General features: G+C 36.4%; 1 protein-coding gene across 2 annotated transcripts in view; it reads left to right on the top strand.

The window, feature by feature from the left end:
• Positions 1 to 5,269, top strand: part of LOC123864597 (neuroligin-1-like) — a 32,722-nt gene extending 27,453 nt beyond the window's left edge. Inside the window, exon 14 of one of the 2 annotated variants that reach the window (XM_045905170.1) lies at positions 1,739 to 5,269. In XM_045905170.1, coding sequence (XP_045761126.1) covers positions 1,739 to 1,828 — 90 coding nt within the window. In that variant the 3' untranslated portion in view covers positions 1,829 to 5,269. Of the gene's footprint in view, positions 1 to 1,733 lie in introns of both variants that reach the window. The other variant, XM_045905180.1, reaches the window with a different exon arrangement.
• Positions 5,270 to 18,169: the final 12,900 nt, after the last annotated feature.

Here is an 18,169-nt window from a genome sequence, read left to right as displayed (position 1 = left end):
AAATCTATTTTCTGTTTTTCTTTTGCAATTCTCTCTAGATATCATCAACTTTGGGTCTGTAAAGAGGTTTTATGAATACAACACAATACCTAATAAATGCTGATAAATGCATCATAATTTTATATTTAGTCAGTCAATTTTATACAATCAGTTAGTTCAATTTTGAATCGTCAAATGCACCTACCTAAAGAACTAGATGAAGAAGAAAGAATTTCTGAACGAATAGACCTCAATAACACGATATAGTTATTAAAAAAAAAAAATTGTTGATACTTTTTTAAAGATTGACTAATAATATAACTAATAGGACATAATTAGTTAGGAATTGCCATAACATTTTTTAATTTTTAACTTTTATTTTTTTGATTTTTATTTTTTAATTTTTATATACGTGACATTTTATTTATATGTAATCACTTTGCAGCGCCTTGACGGGGCTTCATGTTGTAATATTATAATTATTTTCTATTATGATGTAAAACATGAATGCAAATAAATAAAGAATAAAGAAAGTTGAGGACCATGTGAAATCTTTTATTGTAACAATAAATGCAAATAATAGCGCCATTACGAGCGTAGCGTCACTTAGCTCTGGAGAGCTTCGCGCGGAGTGCGCCATGGCACCACTTCACATCGGAGTGATTGACGCGAACAAAATGGCGGATAATGCCGAGGAGATGACGCGGCAATGCTTATTGCTACTCATTATTGCACATCGGAATATGCGCTAGGCTGAGAACTGGTGGGAAATATGTACGACGTAGATAGATAGATACATTCTTTATTGCCTCACAAAAATTTGCATATAAAGAACAAAAATGAAGTGTGCAAGGCGAAAGACTTCCTTTGCACACTAAAAGTGATCTCCTCTGGGCAACCCTTGACCAAGCTAAGTTTCCAGTATAATAGCTAAGACCAGTGACACCGTCGACTAGATTTAGGTTCTATCAATTGAGCTGAGGTATTTTTATTGCAAGCAAAGCTAACTCGTCTAGATAATGAAACTAATACGAACCCTAGCTGCCCGATCAGGCTAAGGCTATACGCTATACCATAAACAAAGTCTAGTCAAAGTTAGGGTCAAATTAATTATTTATCCAAAGTTGATACCATTGTACATCTTTTGATTGTCAATTGTTGAATTTGTTAGATAATGACATAATGATGGTAAATAATTAATTGCTTAAACTTCGAAGGTTCCAAAAGCTCCCAGGTCTGAAAAGAGCCCACAGTAAACTCAGCCGAGTATTTTTTTATCATCATCACTTTGCAAAGAACTCAGCAATATTTCCCACCAGCTACGCAACTATTACGTCTGATTGGTTCAGAGTACCCAGCCAGATGATTGGTCGACATTGGGGAATTTTCGCCCATGTTCATACTTCATTTGCGTCCGTAACAAAAGATAGCGTTGGTGCTGCCAAATTGGGCTGCGGAAGGAAATTTATCGTTCCATTCGACAATGGCGGGGGAAGTCTGAGCGTAGTGTATGTTATTAAATATTCCGAGAGTAATTTCCAACTGGAATCAGCTGCTTATCGTATACAAATGATGCATGAATATTATTTTAATAACAAAACTAACTACGTGAGTATAGCCGGGATCATCTGTACTAACTTTTTTTTTCGGCATCCCTCAATTTTGTAGTCGACTTGCAGACCAGTCCATCTATTCAAATCCTGTAGACATCTATAGACCTGTCAACTCACTAACATAGATCTCGACTTCCACAGCGCAGCAGCGAGGCAGAACTAAAAGAGAGACCCAGCTCGGCGCCGCCAAAAAAGCGAGTGCAGATACAAGAGATCTCAGTGTAGACGACTTCTGAACTCTTTCCAACTGCATCTGCGAACTAGTGAGTCTGTGAACTAAATTCATGTGAACTAGTGAGCTAGTAAAGTGATCCACTTATCTACATTTGTGTGAACTAGTGATGGTATTTTTCCGTCGGGAACAGTGAACGAGCAGTGTTCGCTGCAGTGACTACATCACTAGCATGGTGCACGTATTAGTGACTATATACATACATTATGACTGTCTCTTTCAGGGTGGTTACTGTAAGAAAATGTTTCAATTTCAAATGTATTGGAAAAGTTATCTGAGATTTCTGACATTTCTAGTTTTCAAAATTCTTAGTTCTCATTAATGGTCAGTGGTGATCCTCTTATGTAACTAAACCTTAATCTAAACTTGAATCGATTGTTGTTCGATTTTTGCATTTTTTAACACCATTTTATCATTATTTTGTCTCACAAAATCAATTACTTAATTCTTCGCAACAGATTATTTTAGTACTGGACCATAAAAAGTGAGAAATGATCTTAAGATCTAGATATCTCAGAGCTACACATTTCTAGACTGCTTCCACGTAAACTATTGGAACTAGTGAAGTGAAATGTGCATGTCAGGGAATGTATCCATCGATAATTCGCGGGTGGACGAGCATTGGAGCCCCGTCCGCTCCACTGGCTACTCTTGCATCACTAGCCTGGTGCATGCATGACGCTACACGTTTCTTGACTGTGTTAGGACCTCCACAGACTATACACTGAACGATTAAGTTGGGGACATACTTTTGAAACGCGACGTTCTTTGGAAGCGATTGTGGTATTTCTAGGAGGTTATAATATTAAAAGGTTTTTTTATACACAGAAATGCATGACGCATACCCCTCCGTCAGGGAAACGCAGGGGTTATGCTAAAACCTGTGTTCGTCCCTCGACAGACTGTTTGCGCGGGTATCACATTATATAGAAGTTGTGAATAATCTTTAATTATTGTTATTGGCTGAATCTGAAATTTTATAAAAAAGGAAAAGGTAACTGATTGACTCATTATGCACAACACAAACTACTTGACTAATTGGGCTAAAATTTGGCATGCAGATAGCTATTATGACGTAGAGATGCACAAGGAAGGATTCAAAAAATTTAACAAAAGAGAACTGAAATTGTAGTCCGCGTGGATAGTTAACTATACTAATACTGCAACAGAGTATTTTGGTCAGTAGTGAAAGAGTGTCAGCCAATCTCAATAATTGAAATCATCACGTTTTCAACTGTCGGACTCCATAGCAGCAATGCTGGGTCCATTTTGCTGTATTTTACCAGCATTTTCAGTCGTCATAATGCAAGTTTTCACCCGATTACCTCCAGTCGGTGTCATGTATGTAAATGAATGTATGTAGTTGGAACGTTTCCATCTTTCGGTGCGGTTTCTGGAACATTTATTATATTGTCAGAGCTGTATGAGCATTGTTGCAATGATAAATTATTGTGTGGTTCCGTTTTCGAGTCCGTTAACTTTTCTTTTGTCCTCTGTGAATTTCAATCGGAAGTCAACTTTTTTACCTTTTTAGGAACTTTCAGTTATCTTTGTTACTGTTCGTTTCTTCTGAATGTTTGACTCCGAATATTTGAATAGCAAGAAATGATTTTTAGAAGAATAAAGCCAAAATTCACAAAATACTTTTTTTATTTAAAATTACGACCACACTTATATTATGATAGTTGGATTCAAAAATTTAAAGTTATCCAAAAATGTCATGAAAGTTTTTTACTCTTGATTGATGAATTTGAGTTTCCAGGACTTTATGTGAAATCATAAATTTCTAAAACAAAAAAAAATAGTTTTTTATTAGTGCCATTATATTATAGCTAAATTTAATAATTGTATAATTATGTTTAGTTAGTAAAAAATGAAACTTGAATATGAAATACTATTATGTTATTACAAATTAGTTAAATTCTACCCTGTTGCAATCTTCCTTATATGTTATGTATCTCTGTTAATGTTATCTCAATTCTATCAATAGTTATGTAATCCTCGTTTCAAGACTTGTATTATAATAATTATATCGGTAGTTAATGTAATGGTAAAATATTTATAAAGTGCATTTTACATTTACCTCATACTTAAGAAGTGTTAGATCTTTTGTATAAAGTGAACTGTTACGGTTAGTTCTTATAAAGTGTATAGATCTGTCAATATATATATACAATACAAACGATATATAAGATTTAAAATGGTAACATTGTCTAATTTAATAGCTTAGAATTACGTGGTATATTTATAATTGTATAATGGTAATGACTGATTTGAATAATTATTATTGGATATTTTTTGATATCAGTGCCATTCATTGCTTCACTGTCACTGTATAGTATAAAGCCTGAGTTACTCCTAAGCTATAATAATGAATAATCGGTCGCGTTGTCCTGATCAGTATGCACCCCTAGCTACTAAATAGATTATTATATTAGTTAGTTCTACAGTTTTACCTTAACGTTTTACTTATAAATACATCTTGAAGAAGGTTTTTATTAAAATTTAAAAACAAAGTGGTATCGCGGCTGCAATATTAGAATTAGTAAAATTTTATAAATAGGAATTTATACAGGCTTTTCGTACACTGCAAATTATTGTGAAAATAATTTATTAGGCACAACACAATAATAACGCTTCGGAACCAATACATTTGAACTTTGAATTTGAAATGATTTAAACCTTTCGAGAGCAATAGGCTTAGTTTCAGAATATTCTCAGAGCACAACAGCTCTACTCGATAATTTCAGTTCAAACAATACAGAGTATACAGTGCAGTATTAATTAGAAACGTTTGCTTTGGAGGAAATTTGATTTTGTATTTCCCATCAACTAAAGCTCGGGATACATTATGGCAGAGGTGACAAGACGCAAAGCGACATGTCTTTTCTAATATTTCAAATTAAATTCAACTTCATGTTTATCACTTTTTGACATTGCATTGAAGTTTATTTTCCAACATGGTGAAGTTTAAATTAAGTTCATTTTTACATTTATTTATTTATTTTAAGTACTAGAAAATGAGTAAGCAGATAATCTGATTAAGTGTATATTATCACCACCTACTAATATCAACAAAACTAGAACTTTGTACTTTTGAGTGGAAATATTGTATACACTATAACATTTTAAAAAGAAGAATCGTGTTTGTTTCATTCTGCCACAATATGTCCGGAGCCTAACCAACATGTACCTAAGTCGTGCCACGTAAGTTTAAGCTATACCCTGATTCTCTATGATATTGAAATTGTAACAATTTAACACCTCGATATGATTTAAATGTTATAGCGAATAAGGACTGTATATTACTATGGTCACCTTCTCTGTAAATACAAGATATTAGTATTACGAACTGTACATATTAGTTCTCGTCGTGAATATCTGTGACTGTAAAGATTTTCTCATGGACGAAAAGAAAGGTTTTAATAAAAGCCATTTTCCTGTACCATTTTGTTTTATTTTAATGTGTCTTACTGTATTATTAATACTAGTTTGGCCAGAAACATGGCAGGTTCAGACGTACTAATGCACTAGTTTAATCTGGATATGGATGCTACTTGGTTTGACGTGCAAAGAATTAATGCCTCCCAAGGCTGTGGAGATTAGTCTTCACCAACATTATCTCCACTTCGTAAGTATAATGAAAAGGTAATTTTTTAATTAAAATTAAATGCGTCGCTTTGTCTTCATCCTTTTTAATTCAGTCCTCACAAATTACATAGTAGAGCTAAAGTTCGATTGACCTCGTAATATATTAACAAGTGTAAATTAAAAATTTATAACACCCCCGACAAGTGAAGATTACAGTAACTAGAAAAGACCGAAAATACCTGATAACTTTCAAACGGCTGAACTGATTTTCTTGGACTATTCCGCGCCTACGATCTAAAGTATCTGAGTTTTCCAAAACATCATTTTCAAATAAATAATTATGTATTTAGGCAACGTCCATCTCGACAGCTTGACATTTGTCAATTGACATAATATTATGAACCTAACGGTTATGTAACCTTCTTTTCTACAAGAAAACTAGAAAAGAGCTGATAACTCTTAAACGGCTGAACCAATTTTTTTGGATTATAGCTAAGAACACTCTCGATCAAGCCACCTTTCAAACAAAAAAAACTAAATTAAAATCGGTTCATTCGTTTAGGCGCTACGATGCCACAGACAGATACACAGATACACAGATACACAGACACACAGATACACAGACACACAGATACACACGTCAAACTTATAACACCCCTCTTTTTGGGTCGGGGGTTAAAAAAGACACGTCGCGTCACTATACGCCTCCCCGCAATGTTCTTTTAGCCTAATAAAGGGAGAGAGAGAGCCAGCGAGTGCCAGACCGTCGTTATTTTATAAAAGCTGAAAGTTTCTGCAACACAGGGAAGAACGATCAGTGACTATGAAGTTTGGATCATGATGACTCGGAAATACCAGGTGTAATTTTTTTAATAAACTGTAATTTTTTTATATTTTCTTCGGAACAGTAATAGAAACCACTCATGCATAGCCAGACACTAGAGTCGTGGCAACCCCCTACCAGATACCCTTAAAGTTTTAAAGTTTCCACTTTTAAAACCAAAACCAAACCAACTCATGATCCAAACTTCATAGACACTGATCGTTCTTCCCTGTATAGGGGAAAATACGCAGAGAAACTTTCAGCTTTTATAAAATGATGAAGGCCTGGCCCTCGCGGGCTTTTAGTCCAAAAATACTCCGCTCCATTATCATTGATGTCGGAACCACCCCTTTGACATCCCTTTCAAAAAATAAACGAAACTCTATTTTCTTTGTAATATTTTGTAAAGTATAAGTTATTTTCGGTCCTCATCATCCGCTATCGGACAAAGTTGGGGCGCCGAGAAAAACTTTTAATTTAATGCCTCCCTGACACCCGGGAACTTCCGAAATTAACTATTCAGCCGAGGTCGCTTCACCAACAAAATTATACTGATCTTTATTGTTCCATATTTTTGAAGAAGATCTTTTGAGCCGTGCCCGGGGAGCGCTTTGTTATCGTGAATTCTTTTTGGACTGTGCACTTTGAGTTTAGCGATAAAACATCCTTTGAGACTTTGATAAATTGTTTCCGAGGCTTTGCGCTATTTAAGCCAATCTATAGACTGATGGTCGGTTTGCAGTATTTCAGTTACTGGAGCTCATTTAATTGAGCGCTGAACTGGAATGGATTTCATCCTCTACATTATTGCCATTTGCAATCAATTATATAGGCGAACTTTGAGCTGGGATGTGCAAAGCTGAGCAAACGTACTGGAATGGCGATCTCACACCGGAGAGCGCATCGCTGGAAGACCTTATACTTGGTAGTAAAATGACTCGCAGGTAACTGCTGGATTAAGGCAGTGCAAGATACCGTGGCGTGTGGAAGTCCCTACAAAGATGCCTAGGTATTTCTGGCAGGGGAAAATCGGTTGATGATGATGGTGATGATAGAAAACAGTTTTACTTTGGAATTGGACATTCTATTGGTAGATACCTAAGTCAAATTTTTAAGAGTGATATATGCGTTTCAAAGAATTTCAATATTACTTGCTTTAACGGTGAAGGAAAGCATTGTGTGTGTGTGGTCTGCCAATCCGCACTTGGCCCGTGGCAGCGTGGCGGGCTATGGCCTAACCCTTCTCATTCTGAGTAAGACCCGTTCTCAGTAGCGAGGCGGTGATGGATTGATCATGATGATGATAGCTAGGTTGGTACTATTTTAGGTCAATGATAACCAAAGCTCGTCAGTAATGTGCCATGATTCTCTAGACGATAAGATGGGACAGGTCACGCCTCGTTGGAGGGAAGTGGGTCGCAAACTCGTTAGGGTGTAAAAACTTAATAGCTTCCTGCGCTGCCGCACCGGAGATATTGGATCTGATGGGTAATTATTATGTTGAACAGATTTTACGAGCGATAATAGCCTAGTGGTTAAAAGACGTCTGTCTCCTATCTGGGGAGTCGGGAGTTCGATCTCTGGCACGCATCTCAAACTCTTTGAAGTATGTGCGTTTCAAACAATAAAGTATCACTTACTTTAACGGTGAGGAAAAGCAACGTGAGAAAACATGCATGCCTAAGTTCTCCATAAGGTTCTCAAATGTGTGTGAAATCTCCCAATCCACGCCTGGTCAGTTTGGCACACTATGGCAAAACCCTTGTTATTCTGAAAGGAGATCCGTTCTCAATACTGAGCCAACCATGTGCCACGATGATGGGTATTAAATTTAGTTCAATGCTTACCAAGCTTGTCAACCATGGTACATTATTGATTTCCATTGGAGACGATAAGATGGGACGGGTTACGATGTCGCCCTAGTTGGAGGGAAGTGCGCCGTTAACTCGTTAGTAATGAAAGGCTGTAAAAACTTAATGGCTTCCTGCGCTGCTGCATCGCAGATAATGGGGCTGATGGGTAATTATTTTGCTGGACATATTTTATGTAACACTAACTAAACCGCCCGGTTTCGCTCGAGTGCAAAACCTGAAAATAGAATCCATTCTAATCGTACGGCTCAACTACCGGCGTTCAGCAAATAATTCGTAGTTGTGATGATAGAAAACAGTTTTTCTCTGAAATAGGCCATTCAATAGGTAATTTAGTTCAATGATTACTGAACTTATCAATGATGGTACATTATTGATTACTATTAGGGACGATAATTCTTATAAGAATCTTCCACACGCTGCGCTCTTGCCTGAATTCTAATGACCCTTTTTGACTCCTTTGATCTGTCAACCAACGCACGCTGTGTATTTTGGTACGTATAGCTACAAAGCAATACAAAGCTACGTATCGTTCTCAATTCAGTGGTTAATGCATTTTACAGAACATGTTTTTGCTTAAACAAATAGACCCAAGGAAATATAAAATGATGAAGTTCTAGCAGCAAACCACAGTAGCGTGAGCAAACTTTTAAATAAAACGCTAAAATATCTATACAGACTGGCCGCGAGTTCGACGACTCAATATTAGATAGTAGAACATCGCCCGAGCGTCTCCTAGACGGTCTCTTTATGATCTGATTGATGATCGCCCTGTGTCTCCTCCCCCGCGGGGGTGCCCGCTCACTGTTCATACCCGATCATAAATTAGCTGCACTCTCAGATCAAACCAACACAATGGAAGGAGGAAGGAGAGCTGTACGAAACTGTCATTCTTCACAGAATTCATACTTCATTCTATAATCTTTTATGTGAAGTGAAATCTAACTTCACGTAAAAGGAGAATAATGACTTATGATCATTCGCAAAAAGCTTTTTTTCAGGCGTATAAGTATTAAGCAATTATCAAATTAAAACTAAAGTAAGGTGCTTAATTGTAAGACATCTTGCTTTTGATACCACAAGTTAATCAGAAAACTAAGTAGGTATGGGTTGGAGTCCCAACTTAATTGCAACAGTACCTACCTATAATAATAATTTATGTGACACCATAACATCACCTTCACCTATAAGTTAAGCACAAGATAATCCCTTGTATTCCAATGTTGTCTGTCTGTCAGCTTGTCATGTAAAACATTATTGGGTATTCGGAAGCGACCCTTGTCGGAACGATTGAACTATTAAAGGCTATGGGTTTGGTTGATTAATAGGATTCTCATGTTAAATAATAGAATCCATACTTCCATAGTTAAAATTATAAACGCAAAAGCGCGTCTTTCTGTCTGTCTGTCTGCTAGCTTTTCACGGCCGAACAGTTTAACCGATCTGATGCGTACAGAGTTAGCTTACATCCCGGGGAAGGACATGGCTACTTTTTTATCCCGTAAAATCAAATAGTTCTCAAGGGATTCTGATAGGCCTATCCGGTAAAACGTTGGACCGCGAAAAGCTAGCAGACAGACAGACACAATGTCGCATTTATAGTTTGGATTCATAAATATTTTTGGAAACAATTTTTTGCCAGATGCCAGATCAATAATATGTTACATATCGCAAATCGAAGACCCGTAGATAATGTACCTAACCGTTTGTCTTTTGAAGTTTCTTACCTTCCCATTTCCCATTATTTTCCCAGCGTTCACAATACATCTGTAACTGGCAGGCGTCCTATCTTGTTGTCTCTCCCACGTTCAATTTAGGCCTTTCGCTGACCCGACATAATGGAGCGCCGTACGATATCTCACTCCGATATCTGCTGCTAGTAAAATATGTTTATTTGTATCGCTCCGTCTTTATTCCCTGTACGAGAATTTCTCTATTGAATCGTTCTCTAAGAAAGAGCATCGTTTGCGATGACGTCACAATGCTCTTTCTTGTTCAGGTTACATGACCTGTTTTTTTTTTATTCTTGCTCAAGTTAGCTCTTGACTGCAATTTCACCAGATGATAAGTGATGATGCAACCTAAGATGGAAGCGGGCTGACCTGAAAGGGAATGACAGTTTTTATTCAACCCATCCCCGTTCGGTTTCTACAAAATCAATTAAACCGTGCCTATCAAATGAAACGGAGGATCTATTCGGGGGTTATATTATTTTCTCGCCCCTCTTCACTCCTACAGTACTATAACCTACTACTATAATATGCGCCCCGCCACTTATTTTCGGTATATTTTCTCACAAACGCTGTCATTCACAGTCGAATGGGCTTCATGCATCTGTTTGGCGTGTCGTGTACTTACTGTCATCATTATCGAAATTTTTTGCTTGGTAGTATTCGCCCGGGGTCCCACAAACTCAGGCTCCGTCCCTGGGTATCGCATTTTTCAATAGGTTACAGAATATCGCAGCCTGCTAAGGCAGTCTCATTGAAGGCGGCAGATTGATGAGCATCCCCCGAGCAGCGTCTTTGCCAGCCCTCCCCCCCACTATTCATACCCGATCATAAATTAGCTCTCTCTGCTATGTCGATTACAATAAAATGCTCTAAGAGCTCGTGGTAGTTTTGGACGGTTCTAATAGTACCAGCGATAGCGTAGTGGTTAAGAATTCGGAAGATCAGGGGTTCGATCCCGGGTACGCACTTTTAACTTTTCTGTATTATGTGCGTTATAAGTATTTAAAAGTGTCACTTGCTTTAACGTCAAAGGAAAACATCGTGAGGAAACTAACCCTGAGAGTTCTCTATAGTGTACTCAGAAGTGTTCTGTGAAGTCTGTCAATCCGCACTTGGCCAGTGTGGTGGACTCTGGCCAAACCTTTTTTGCTCTAAGAGGGGTAGCTCTCAGTAGTGGGCTGGAACCGATGATGATAAATGAGCGGACTGAGGATTTCTTTGCCATAATGTGGAGAAAGTCATCACTACTGCACTGTCAAGACTGCGCTCAAGTACCACCAGCATCCTGAACATGTTTGCGAGCAAGTTGGACTCACCAATCATAGTTGCTTCAAATAAAAAGATTTTATATATTTATTATTTTATTTACTTAAATAAATTTTGATTTTATGAAGTAGGTTCCAGAAACTTCCCGTCATCTCTTCAGCTAGTCACAATAAAATGCTCCGTGGAATCGATGAATGGACTTATTCCGCTTCGTTTCCTACAGGCTGTTGACTGGCCGCCATTGTTTGAGCGTTTAAACTCAAATTCAGTTCCATGTTTCATTCATTAAGTTTACAATAATTGAGTTATTTCATTTGAAGATTCGAAGCCACTTAAACTATTATCAAAATATACGACCAGTATCTACTTAAAAACCGGCCAAGTGCGAATCCGTACTCAAGTATTCTTTCCGAAATTTTGCACGATAAATCAAAAACTGTTATGCATAAAAATAAATGAAACTCTGTTTTAGAATGTACAGGTGATGCCCATTCATATGACATCCCATTTGTTATACATATTTATCTTATTTTGAAAATTGAAAATACTTAGTTATCTGTTCGTGAACATAATATTTTAATTATTTTTTGTGTTGTAACCACATTCATGGTTTTCGGATTTTTCCCTTTACTTGTGCTATAAGATCTAACCTACCTGCCAAATTTCATGATTTTAGGTCAACGGGAAGTACCCTATATGTTTTCTTGACAGACGGACAGACGGACTGTCGGACTGACAGATAGACAACAAAGTGATCCTATAAGGTTTCCGTTTTTCCTTTTGAGGTACGGAACCCTAAAAAAGACACACAGTCGAATAGAGAACCTCCTCCCTTTTTTGAAGTCGGTTAAAAAGATCGAATCGCGATCGATATTGAAAGTGGATAAAAGCGAACAGTTGCAAGTCACGAAAGAGATTAGTTATTAGAGAGTGCGCTCATTAGCTCGCAACTGAGTGGAAACGGTGGAAAAAGTTAATGGCGTTTTTAGCTTAGCTCGAGCTCGCGCGCCCGGCGGCGGCGGCGGAGGTCAAATAGCTGGAGAGAGATAGCCGCTAATTCAACGCTCTTTTCAGTAATAACCAATTTATAAAAAGCTTTTATTGAATGCTGAATATTTTTTACCCCTACTACCTAACGGTAAACTAGAAATAAATGCTTATGGTATGTATGTATGTGTGTATGTTTATATTTATGTATGATCCACCGTATGGCCTAAACTACTGAGCCGATTTTGATGAATGTGGTATCAAAATATATCAATCGTTTCGGTATTACGGTCCGGATGACATAGGCTACAATATAGTATAGAATGGCGTTTGTTACTTACCTCGAGCTGCGCGCGGCGGAGGTCAAATAGCTGTCCAAAGATAGCCGCTATTTCAACGCTCTTTGCAGTAATAACCAATTTATAAAAAGCTCAGATTATAAGCTTTTATTGAACGTTGAATGTTCTCCTGAATGTTTTTGACAAAGAACCTTATTTGCCTTTAGATTCAAACAAAATCTAACTTACCAAGTTCTTTACATTAAAGAAAAACATCGTAAGAAATTCTTAGTAATGAGTACTTATATATCAAAACATTTTTTGTGATCAAAAATATCCATATAAATTATCTAAAATATCTGCTTGAAAATCAGTAATAAATAATGATCTTCTAAGGTGAAACGTGGTCTCCCTTAATTAATTTAATGTTTAAAGGAATCGATGTACCCATAACGAGGCCGAGCTGTAGATAAAAATTATTCAGGATTTATGTGATTTGATTTGCATAATATAATAATTAAATTAATTAAGGTAGGCCTATAGTAAATTGGCGTAGACCACAATTACAATAATTCACGTCGTTGTATATCATCGGGGTAATCGAAATGATAATCCTACATAATTCAATGTTACGTGTAATTAGAGTTCACGTATATCATACTCGTTGATAAGACTGGCCGGAAAATGGTTGCTCTGTAGGTACCTACTATTGGCGTCACTCAGAAAAGCAGGTATTATTTTTTAATTATTTTTATGGAATTATTGGAATGTCCTCCCAAAACCAACACAAAAGACACAAGTTCAATGTGTAGAGGTTATCCGAGAGTTTTAATCTAAAAAAACTAATGCCAAAATAAATTATTTAATTAGAGCGTGATTGCTATCACAACATCTAATTATCCAGTTCACAATCCAAATACCGAAAATATGCGATATCGCCCCGAATCTCAGAAGGAGACTAAACTAAAACCTTCGAAACACCCGTATTTATGCAAGTTCAATCTTGTTGGCCACCTAGCAACAGATTGTATGACATCGAATGAACCAAATATCGATTTTATCAAAGTACCTGCATTAGATAAATTAATAATTTTATATTATTTTTGACAATTCAAATCAATTTTTAAAAGTCACCTTACACTACAGTACAGTACGCGACAGATCGGATTGGCAATCTGGGTATGAGGCGGGGGGCGCCCCGCACACCGGTACGTCACCCGCGTTATCCCCACCTCGATTGCCATCTCGACCTGTCACGCACTATACTAGATTGTATAATTAACGTCATACTAAAATGCTATATACTAAAAAACTAGGTAATAGTGATAATTTTTTTTCTTGCTACTTCTACTATTTACTTAGTATTACTTTACATTACTTTGAAATATTTTGCGGTCAATGCTTGATCGTTCAATCCGGTGCTTGGTTAGCTATTTTCTAAACATATTAAATGGTTTTTCATTTGTTTGCTTGGGAATATGTGTGTCGTTGTTGATATAAAATAAGTTAACAGTGATAATTCACGCAAAGTATGTAGATTTATCACAAGTCATCTCTTCTAGACCAGTTCTGCTGTTCTTAACTCTCAAGAGAAGCAGGCATGAAAAAATACAAGCTTTATTAGCTTCATGTTATATTCCAGAGCTATGAAGCGGAGGGTCTAGACTCTAGGTGGTCTGATGATCAAGTTTGTGTTGTTTGCTGCTTTAGAAATAGTAGCTGAAGCGACTATCGTTCGAGCATAAGTTGCCAATTTGTGGTCAGCCTTACACAGTATTAATAGGAACCCGATAGCACCGACCTCCGTCAAAACCATTAGCCTGAAATATTGAAGGGTCTGATGTCTTCTGAATGATAAATGTGATCCTCGGTATTTGGACGCGTCGGGTCTTATCGCCTTGGCACTAACTTGCTAAGTGCCTAACATGCGTACCTACTTGATAATAATATCACTTACTTTGCTGACTTTACTCATCAAAGAGAACCTTGGTAACCGACTCTTAACAGAAGCTCTGTCACTTATCATCGCTTAGAATAGAATAGAATATAGTTTTATTCAAATAAACCTTAACAAGGGCTTTTGAATCTTCGAAATAATTTACCATTCACTGGTTCGGAATGCATTCCTGCCGAAAAGAACCTCTAACCTGCTAAAAAGTTAGTAACTTTACAGGTAAGAGATAAAACTTGCTGTTTCCAGAGGTTCGGGTTGTTTTAATTGAGACCTTGCACTTGCTTTTTATTCTTGTAAGAGTTTCTATTAGACGTTTTCTTCGATACGTATTAAATAACAGGTAAATGTATAGCAGATAACATCACCTTTTATTCATTTCTACGAACATTGGACGAGCGAAAGAGTGTTGAATTGCACCCGCATGAAATACCAGAACTTTCAGTGTCGGATGACTGCGACTGTCCTTTGACTGCTTGGTGTTAACAATTAAAGTCTCAGATAGTAAAATCAACCCGTATAATGCAATGTAAATCGGTCGGAGCGCAAACAGCAACTCAAGCTTGTCGTTCCACGCCACGTCCTCGCCCTAGCCCCATCTTTTTCGTCTCGATGGAGGGGGCTCTGACGTCACGACCACAGCATAACTACCAACACCAAGCAACACCGAACGTGAGAACGAGGTGTTGCCAACACGGCCATGCTGCATGGTGCCCGCCCCGGGCACCCCACGAGTCGGGATAAAATTACTGCAAAATAAACAACCGTTAACACCTGATTCACATTACCTACTTGTAAGGATCCTTCCTAACTTCCTAAGGAATATTGCCCATTCATTGTCACTTATCACTTCACAATCATACGACAGCTTGCAACTTAACAAGACACCTCCACTATGTACTCGTAAGATCCAGGAATATTGTCCATTCGTTATCACTCATCACAACAACAGCTTTCAATTTAAAGAACAAAACAACCGCATCTAAAGGGACTTTGCCACACTTAGGGGACCAGATTTGTCGTAGTTGAAAACCAACTGCACTTAAAGAGCGTTTCGCTCACTTAAATGCAGCAAGTTGGTCAAGACCACTTGCACTTAAAGAACATTTCGCTCACTTAAGCGTACCAAGTTGGTGAAGACCACTTGAAGATCACTTGCACTTAAAGAACATTTCGCTCACTTAAGTGTACCAAGTTCACCTTCAAGTTCCAAGCATCATAGAAGACCACTTGAAGACCACTTGCACTTAAAGAGCATTTCGCTCACTTAAGCGTACCAAGTTCGCCATCAAGTTCTAAGCATTATAGAAGACCACTTGAAGACTACTTGCACTTAAAGAGCATTTCACTCACTTAAGCGTACCAAGTTCGCCATCAAGGTCAAGCATCGTAGAAGATCACTTGAAGACCACTTGCACCTAAAGAGCATTTCACTCACTTAAGCGTACCAAGTTCGCCTTCAAGTTTTAAGCATCGTATTCCAATGTGATATTTTATATTCATGGTACAATATTCCCAATTATCTTTCGAATATTTTATCAAAGTTCAAGCTTCGTATCCCAGTGTGATATCTTATATCCATGGTGCAATATTCCAACTAATTAATCTTCCAAAATTTTATCACGGCTCGCTGTATCAATTATGTTGCTATACATACTTAATTTTAAATAGATTACTCAACATAATACACAAGGTAGCCTTGCCAACACGGTTTTTAATACTCCATGAATATTTTTTAAAGAAGCAATGCATTAGCACTCACGATTAAAATCAGATCATACCTCTTTACTAAATTTCAAAATCCTTTACTAAATTCTGAACACATACTCAATGCCATAGCATCGTGCACCCACACAGTGCTCCGACACTATTCATCCACGTATGCAATCACCACATTATCTTTATCTACCGCGCATCCACGCAAGGGATCACCGGTGCCTAGTTCACCATAATACAAGGTATTTGATCTCATAAGAATCATATTTGATCTCATCCATTTTATTTTAACTATCAATGCTTTATTATTATAAACGGATCATTTGATTGTAAAGCTGGTGCTATCAAAGTTAACTTTAAATAATTATTATCATACTAAAACTATCACTTTTTAAACTAATCAATATCTTAACTGCAGTTATATTAATGATTTCACTAGTTCACTGCATTATTAATTACGAGGGTTGGTCACCAAATATAATCTTATAACCCACAAACTATTTTAATTCATGAATTACTCTAGTATCAAACAATAATAATAATTGGTATTTCATATTCCATATATGCAAATATTAATTACGCTATCTCAAATAATTATAAGGCTAATTAAAAATGATAAACAGAGAGTCATGGATTATGAGCGACACCGATGCATGCCACTGCCAGAACCAAGACTTTCTTTTTAACTCATTCATCTGTCCATTCACGCAGGGAATTCATCTACTGCCACTGTATGGTATCTAATATTTCTATTCGCACAATATACTCTTACTGTCACTCTTTATTATTTTCGGCCTGTCCTGATTATAGCACAGAATTGCAGCTGAGAGCATAAAAATGTTGCATTTGTCTACCCTCTTATTGTAATCTTTTAAATGAGAATTTCTCAAGTTAATAATACCCACTTAGCTATCCGGACAAGAATATTTCTTTGTTCAACGCAAATGTGAAGCTTTTACCCACATTTGTAATATTAGGTATTAACTACCAACATAAATCATAGTTTTTTTTTTTTTTTTAATATTATTCTAATTTGCATTATTAATGATATACTATGACTTTACAAACTAAATAAAGCTTCATTATCATATTATACACACCACAATCCGTAATTATTATTTGTTTTTGAAGCAGGTACCCAACAAATGCAACAAAACTTTTGAATTGAACAGACTACAGGCAATAGTTCTAACTCTGAAGAGAAATATTACTTTCATCGTTACTAGTCTGTCTGTGTCTATTTTATTAAAATATAATGTACAATCCTTTTACCTTCGTTCTAGTTCAATCTAATCGACTTGTACATGTATACAAAACGGTTCTCTGTTTGGATGGACAAAAAAAAAAATAGCTAAAATGCTTTCAGAGGTCAATGTGTATACGAGTCTACTATTACATTATTACATTACTTTTCTCGGGGATAAACCAAATCGGATCACTCTGTTACATTCCATCCAAGCAAGTTATTACTCCCTAGTACCCAATAGGTACATACCTATAACGTAAAAATAAATTCGCTTAACGCAATTGAATCAAAAGGAATGTTAACACATTTTGTTTTTTTTTTATTACCTTTTTGTAATTCTGCTAAAAACCCTTGTATCAACAAAAAAAAATTCAGCTTTATCTTTAAATAGAAACCTTACGTAAAATTATTCATCTTGTATGCCAAAAGTACGCCCTAATATTATAACGATCTAGTCAAACATCATATTGTAATGCATGGTAAATTATTTTGATGATTCAAAAGCATTTGTAAAAGTTTACTTGAATTATTATATCATATTCTATTCTAGTCTAGTCTATTCTATTCTATTGTATATTGAATAGTATATCGAAAAGGGGATGCCTATGTCGATGAGCACGCAGAATATAAAAAAATAAAACTAAAACTTCACATGTAAATAATCTTTACTGTAATAATTTAAAGTTATTATCTATCTAATTAATTATTTACTTAGGTAGCACTAAGGTAAACCTGTACAGTACTTATTTAAAACTGCAACAAAGCCTCTTTTTTAAATATTTACTGATTTAAATAACCTGTATAGCAATAATAATAGATGAAACAAAAGAAACAATATTTAAACAAAACTAAAAAAAAATGGCTAATCCAAAAATGTTACTAC

The sequence above is a fragment of the Maniola jurtina genome, chromosome 1 (genome assembly GCF_905333055.1).
Source record: "Maniola jurtina chromosome 1, ilManJurt1.1, whole genome shotgun sequence".
Classification (NCBI taxonomy): Eukaryota; Metazoa; Arthropoda; class Insecta; order Lepidoptera; family Nymphalidae; genus Maniola; species Maniola jurtina.
This window is presented reverse-complemented; position numbering and strand designations above follow the sequence as displayed.